Consider the following 7,500-nt stretch of genomic DNA (forward strand, 5'->3'; position numbering starts at 1 on the left):
ATGTAAAGAAAGAGAGATAGAGATACGTAATACATATACTATACATACATACTTACATAGACAGGAAAACAAAATAGATGGATAGATAGATAGACATACTGATACATGCATGCATACATATATACATACATACATTTATATGTATATACATACACATACAGGCAGACAAGAGACAGGGGAAGAGATAGAGAGGGAGAGGGGGGGGGGGGGGGTGCACGCTATGATAAAGCATTTACTTGTAAACCTTTCATACATGTGGGCAGCACACTCACCCAAACACTCAGATACAAAAGATTCGAGCAACAAACTTTTTTTATTCTTCGAACTAGAAATGGCAACCTTGTGCCATCCCTTCCAACTCTTTACTCGACAGTTTTGCTTTCAAGTTCTCAGCCTTCTCTGGTGCTTCACTGCGAAGCTCAGAGAGTCATGGTGGTTGAGGAGAGGAACTGTTTAATATTCCTCACCCTCCTCCTCACCCTCACCCTCCACGGAGTCGACGCCCACCTCCTCGTAGTCCTTCTCCAGGGCAGCCAGATCCTCACGGGCCTCAGAGAACTCGCCCTCCTCCATGCCCTCACCCACGTACCAGTGGACGAAGGCACGCTTGGCGTACATCAGATCGAACTTGTGGTCCAGACGGGCCCAGGCCTCAGCGATGGCCGTGGTGTTGCTCAGCATGCACACGGCACGCTGCACCTTGGCCAGGTCACCGCCAGGCACCACTGTGGGGGGCTGGTAGTTGATGCCCACCTGGTCAACAGGAACGTGGTGACGTTCATTAATGATTGTACAGTTTGAACATGCGGTCATAATGAGGGAGGAGAAAAAAAGTGACAGTTTGATGCTGAATTATGCGATGTGTATCCAACATACTGTCGCTTGGAAAGAATATTTGTGTTATTAGTTAACTGTACTCTTCACAACCACCCTAAATATATTTCATCTAACGGCTGTGTTTTTAATATAGAATTTTGCTGTCAATCTTGAGACTCGTGGTACCCCTTTTGTTTCAGTTTATTCATTTACTTTTGGGTAAGCTTTGGCCACACTATTATAAGTATAATTTATTGAAAGCTTTTATTTATTGATAACTGTCTTCTTTCAACAAGACTTCTAGCAATCCCTTTCTGAAAATTTCAAACATAAATCCTATAAAAGTGCAGAAAAGTTACAAAGAGTCCTAAGGACGACTGAACTTGATATTATTATCAACGTAAAACATTTGTCTCTGCTGACCAGCTTGTACTACATAACAGATTATTCTAACATCTATCTGAGGACGACTGGTTCACACACACACACACACACACACACACACACACACACACACACACACACACGAATGAATGACCATGTGTGCCTCACCTTGAATCCAGTGGGACACCAGTCCACGAACTGGATGGTGCGCTTGGTCTTGATGGTGGCGATGGCGGCGTTGACGTCCTTGGGCACCACGTCCCCACGGTACAGCATGCAGCAGGCCATGTACTTGCCGTGACGGGGGTCGCACTTCACCATCTGGTTGGCCGGCTCGAAGCAGGCGTTGGTGATCTCGGCCACAGACAGCTGCTCGTGGTAGGCCTTCTCGGCGGAGATGACGGGGGCGTAAGTGGCCAGGGGGAAGTGGATACGGGGGTAGGGCACCAGGTTGGTCTGGAACTCCGTCAGATCCACGTTCAGGGCGCCGTCGAAGCGCAGGGAGGCGGTGATGGAGGAGACGATCTGGCCGATCAGACGGTTGAGGTTGGTGTAGGTGGGACGCTCGATGTCCAGGTTGCGGCGGCAGATGTCGTAGATGGCCTCGTTGTCCACCATGAAGGCGCAGTCGGAGTGCTCCAGGGTGGTGTGGGTGGTCAGGATGGAGTTGTAGGGCTCCACCACAGCGGTGGACACCTGCAGCAAGGAATGTCAGTCAGGACGGTGTTGGCGATAGCCATGATTAACATATCTGCACTAATGGATTACCAAGCGAACAGCTGATTGACTTCAAATCAGACCCCGCAATTGAATGGTGAAAAGTTTTGTTTGTTTGTTTGGTTTTTGTTTTGCTTTGTTTTTACATTGAGGCATTACAAAAGGCAATTAAAAGTTTTAGGATTTCTTCATTCAGCCTGAAAATGTTCTTCGGTGCCATACTTTGACTGCTGTAACAAATTACGTTTACAATAACTGTTCGTCGATATCTAGCAGGTATTCCATTTACAATTAAAATATAAAACTTCAAATTAGAACATTGGTATATTACAAGCAATTTTCAAAAGACATTTTGCAGACATATGTTAATAGATACATATAATGTTCAGCAGTTCTCTTCCAATAATATCTTAGTGATTGTTCTATACATAATCAGATGTTCGCAATCTTGAAATACATGCATGAGCTATCAAGAGGGTACTCTGCGCAAACTATAACATAGAAATAGGAATTTCAGAACAAGTAAAGCTGGGTGGATCTGATCCAGAAAAAGGGGACCTAACTAACCCAAGGAAAGGGGACCTAACTAACCTGAGGAGCGGGGTAGATGGCGAACTCCAGCTTGGACTTCTTGCCGTAGTCCACAGACAGACGCTCCATCAGCAGAGAGGTGAAGCCAGAGCCGGTGCCGCCGCCGAAGGAGTGGAAGATGAGGAAGCCCTGCAGACCGGTGCACTGGTCAGCCAGCTTGCGGATCCTGTCCAGCACCAGGTCGACGATCTCCTTGCCGATGGTGTAGTGGCCACGGGCATAGTTGTTGGCGGCGTCCTCCTTGCCTGTCACCAGCTGCTCGGGGTGGAACAGCTGGCGGTAGGTGCCGGTGCGGACCTCATCTGCAAGCACACCAGGATACACAGCTGTCAGATACCTGGACATGGTCTCTTGTCTGGCAGACCGAAAAGACTTCCTGCCACAATACTGTGTGCACCGATTACTTCCCCTCATAAGCATCTCACAGACAGTGTCACTGATCACTTCAGAGACATGGTGACTGTTTCGGACCTAACTAGATACACACAAAAGTCACCCGTGCTTCCGTAAACTCCTAAACTGATGCTGATGTGTGTTTTCGTCAGCGAAGGGCTGTCACAGACCTTACTGGTCAGGGTGTCAATCGCCATTGTTTATTTGGACTTCTTGGGACAGCATTTTGTTTTGAAAAATAAACACCGAAGAGTGCACAGAAAGCTGTAACTGACGGGCGCAATAGCCGAATGGTTAAAGCGCTGGACTTTCAATCTGAGGGTCCTGGGTTCGAATCTCGGTGCACCTGGTGGGTAAGGGTGGAGATTTTTCCGATCTCCCAGGTCAACATATGTGCAGACCTGCTAGTGCCTGAACCCCCTTCGTGTGTATGCGCACGCAGAAGATCAAATACGCACGTTAAAGATCCTGTAATCCATGTCAGCGTTCGGTGGGTTATGGAAACAAGAATATACCCAGCATGCACACCCCCGAAAACGGAGTATGGCTGCCTACATTGCGGGGTAAATAAAACAAAAACAACAACAACAACAAACACGGTCATACACGTAAAATGTTACATGTCTGTCTGAGTGTGTATGTGTGTGCGTCTGAAATCTGATTGAATGACACAGGAAACGAATGATGAGCCGGCGCCCAGTGACAGCCGTCAGTCGGCTCTACCCAGGTTGGCAGCCTGTGGTGCAAATGTCCCCGTGTATGTAAAGCGCTTAGAGCTTGGTCTCTGACCGAGGATAGGCGCTATATAAGTATCCACATCAATCAATCAATCACTTAGAATCCCTGACGCTGATCTCTTTTCAACAAGGCTCAGAAGTCAAAGGGTTAAACACACTTAGCAAACCGACCACCTATCATCACACCTCTCAAACGAACCCAGCCACATTTAACTAGTATACCATTTCTTTCTTATCACCCCCACTAATTGTGTCAGGCTCTAGAGGAATATTTTGTGAAAAATAGATAAGTAAGAAAAAATACAAACATGATTTGAATACCTATTTGTGGAAAGCAAGTAAACGGCAAAAGTACAAACACGATCTTCATACAAATGCACAAAAACAAATGCAGCAGAATTTTGTTTTGACACCCACACATAAACATATACGTGCAATCTGCTCCCTTACAGAAACCCACTTCCCACCCACTAGTGCTCACAACTCAATTTCTTTGGCTGAGAAAGCGTTTCTGATTCTGAAACCGAACAGGCCATGTCTGACACTCACCAAACAGGCCATGTCTGACACTCACCGAACAGGCCATGTCTGACACTCACCAAACATGCCATGTCTGACACTCACCAAACAGGCCATGTCTGACACTGACACTCACCAAACATGCCATGTCTGACACTGACACTCAACAAACAGGCCATGTCTGACACTCACCAAACATGCCATGTCTGACACTGACACTCACCAAACAGGCCATGTCTGACACTCACCAAACAGGCCATGTCTGACACTCACCAAACAGGCCATGTCTGACACTCACCAGGCCATGTCTGACACTCACCGAACAGGCCATGTCTGACACTCACCAAACAGGCCATGTCTGACACTCACCGAACAGGCCATGTCTGACACTCACCGAACAGGCCATGTCTGACACTCACCAAACAGGCCATGTCTGACACTCACCAGGCCATGTCTGACACTCACCGAACAGGCCATATATGACACTGACACTCACCAAACAGGCCATGTCTGACACTGACACTCACCGAACAGGCCATGTCTGACACTGACACTCACCAAACAGGCCATGTCTGACACTCACCAAACAGGCCATGTCCGACCTGACACTCACCAAACAGGCCAACTGACACTCACCAAACAGGCCATGTCTGACACTCACCGAACAGGCCATGTCTGACACTCACCAAACAGGCCATGTCTGACACTGACACTCACCAAACAGGCCATGTCTGACACTGACACTCACCAAACAGGCCATGTCTGACACTGACACTCACCAAACAGGCCATGTCTGACACTCACCGACCACAGTGGGCTCCAGGTCCACGAAGACAGCACGGGGCACGTGCTTGCCGGCACCGGTCTCGCTGAAGAAGGTGTTGAAGGAGTCGTCCCCGCCACCGATGGTCTTGTCGGAGGGCATCTGGCCGTCAGGCTGGATGCCGTGCTCCAGGCAGTACAGTTCCCAGCAGGCATTGCCGATCTGGACTCCGGCCTGGCCCACGTGGATGGAGATGCACTCACGCTGTGAACAGAAGAAAAGAAAGGGATAGATGGTCAGTTCCAGTTGTATTCAAACTGTATTCAGGTGTTTTGGTGGACAGTCCGCATCTCGCCGGGTGGGAAGCGGGGACGGGTCGAGGAGATAAAGAGTGTGTGTGTGTGTGTGTGTGTGTGTGTGTGTGTGTGTGTGTGTGTGTGTGTGTGTGTGTAATGTTTGTATATGTCAGTGTCTGTTCGTAAAAGTTTATTTGCAAATAATAATTGCATTCACTTTAGAATGTAAAGACTATATATATATGTAAAACACGATCATACACACACACGCACTTCATCAAAGTACAGTTAACCCAAATCCTGATTGCTTCAAACTTCCCGCGCAAACTTGTTACTGACCAATGGAGTTCAGCCACCACTGTCTGTCAGTGTCCAGTGTGTGTGTAGTACTGTACATTCTCCGTTTAAATTGCTGTCAAAGAGATGGGGGAACGGTATAAAAGGGACACTGCTGAACCGGTTATCTCAGACACGACCCCCCAAATCCCAAATAATGACTACAACCCTGGAAGGAGACCTAATCGCAAATAACAACCCCCAACCAAGCCTACGGCCCGACAACTCAAACAAACCTAAAAGTCCTGTAAAAACACCCCCCAACCACGGACTTAGATAATTCTGTGCCCCCAACAAAAGAACTTGACCTTAACCTTGGTTATATCAGCAGGACTCCACGGACTCAATCCCTCAGTCGAACAACGCAAACTTCACAGAACTAAGACATTAGACCATAGTAGACACTACTATCTGGAATTCGAGTGTCTATGCTTTAACTAAGGGCTTTTGGCCACACTCAACACTGCCAGTAATCTCGACAGCCAGTCAATGCTCCAAGGCGGGAGGGGGAAGGGAAGGGAGACAGGACAAGCTTTCCATACGACTTGAAATGAATATTCCCCCAACGGCTGTCCCGCCACCGGAGCGATTTGAATGGGCAGGTATCAACCCCAAGAACCTAAAAATAGATGTTCACTACAAGCTCGTGGTGACATGACACACCCCGCTTACACGGTCACCAGCCATTGGCTGGCGTCATGGCGACGACCTGTCTGAACCCGTTTCTGATTGACGCGCGGTTCGTGGATTGTCACAAGTTCCTGTCAAAGTGCAGTGTGTGTGTGTGTGTGTGTGTGTGTGTGTGTGTCACTGATTGTACATAATCTCAGTGGTGCGTGCGAACTGGTTTAGTTATCATTCGACACAAGAAATTATCGTCAATTATTCAGTTTAAAACGTAATGAACCAGCACCCTATCACCAGCCCGGCGCACACACGAGCGCGCACACTTTGGTTTGTTAAGAATACGGTCTACTGGCGGCTTCGATCTTCACGGGCAAACACAACTCAGTAAATTCATTTCCTTTTGTCGAGATAGTAATCCTCCTTGATTGTCAATCGTCAATCCAGCGATACCGAAATATTCAAGTCTTAATTAGACTACATGTGTGCACTAAGTGCCGAAAAATCACCCATTCTACATTACAACAGCCACACAAGTTGGCCGATTTCCTGAATCTGTATGTCAACTTAGGCCCAACGCTCGGCATATCACACAGATTGACATATTTTGTATTTCTTTTTATCACAACAGATTTCTCTGTGTGAAATTTGGGCTGCTCTCCCCAGGGAGAGTGCGTCGCTACACTACAGCGCCACCCATTTTTTTTTTTTTTTTCCTGCGTGCAGTTTTATTTGTTTTTCCAATTGAAGTGGATTTTTTCTACAGAATTCCAGGAACAACCCTTTTGTTGCCATGGGTTCTTTTACGTGCGCTAAGTGCATGCTGCACACGGGACCTCGGTTTATCGTCTCATCCGAATGACTAGCGTCCAGACCACCACTCAAGGTCTAGTGGAGGGGGAGAAAATATCGACGGCTGAGTAGTGATTCGAACCAGCGCGCTCAGATTCTCTCGCTTCCAAGGCGGACGCGTTACCTCTAGGCCATCACTCCACCGTGAAGGACTATGACTAAAATTAGAAGGCAAGATTGCGCTGGCTCTTTGTGTGCAGCCGCGTTGGGGGCTAGAGTTGGCCTTTGCCGGGGAACCATCCCGACGCTGTCTGTCCTACAACCCTCTTAGAGGGGATTAACTTGGGCAAGATACCCTCCACTATAACCAAATTCTAGCCCAGATGGTCAGGACAGCAGCTGCAGGTGGTCAAAGTTGGACACAACTTACTATCATACTGTACTGTACTGTTTACTGTATCTAAACTCGAGAAAGGAGGATTGTCGAGTGAGAGAGATAATTCTTTTTTTTTTTTTTCTGCCCCATCATCTG

At 47.7% G+C, this 7,500-nt stretch overlaps 1 protein-coding gene across 1 annotated transcript in view; it reads right to left on the reverse strand.

Moving 5' to 3' along the window:
* Positions 1–294: 294 nt before the first annotated feature.
* Positions 295–7,500, reverse strand: part of LOC143294682 (tubulin alpha-1A chain-like) — a 7,960-nt gene continuing 754 nt past the window's right edge. Inside the window, exons 2-5 of the mRNA XM_076606070.1 lie at positions 4,962–5,184; positions 2,509–2,810; positions 1,369–1,896; positions 295–753 (exon numbers count right to left, since the gene is read on the reverse strand). Of these exons, the coding sequence (XP_076462185.1) occupies positions 454–753; positions 1,369–1,896; positions 2,509–2,810; positions 4,962–5,184 (1,353 nt within the window). The 3' untranslated portion in view covers positions 295–453. The remainder of the gene's footprint in view (positions 754–1,368; positions 1,897–2,508; positions 2,811–4,961; positions 5,185–7,500) is intronic.

The sequence above is a fragment of the Babylonia areolata genome, chromosome 20 (assembly GCF_041734735.1).
Source record: "Babylonia areolata isolate BAREFJ2019XMU chromosome 20, ASM4173473v1, whole genome shotgun sequence".
NCBI lineage: Eukaryota > Metazoa > Mollusca > Gastropoda > Neogastropoda > Buccinidae > Babylonia > Babylonia areolata.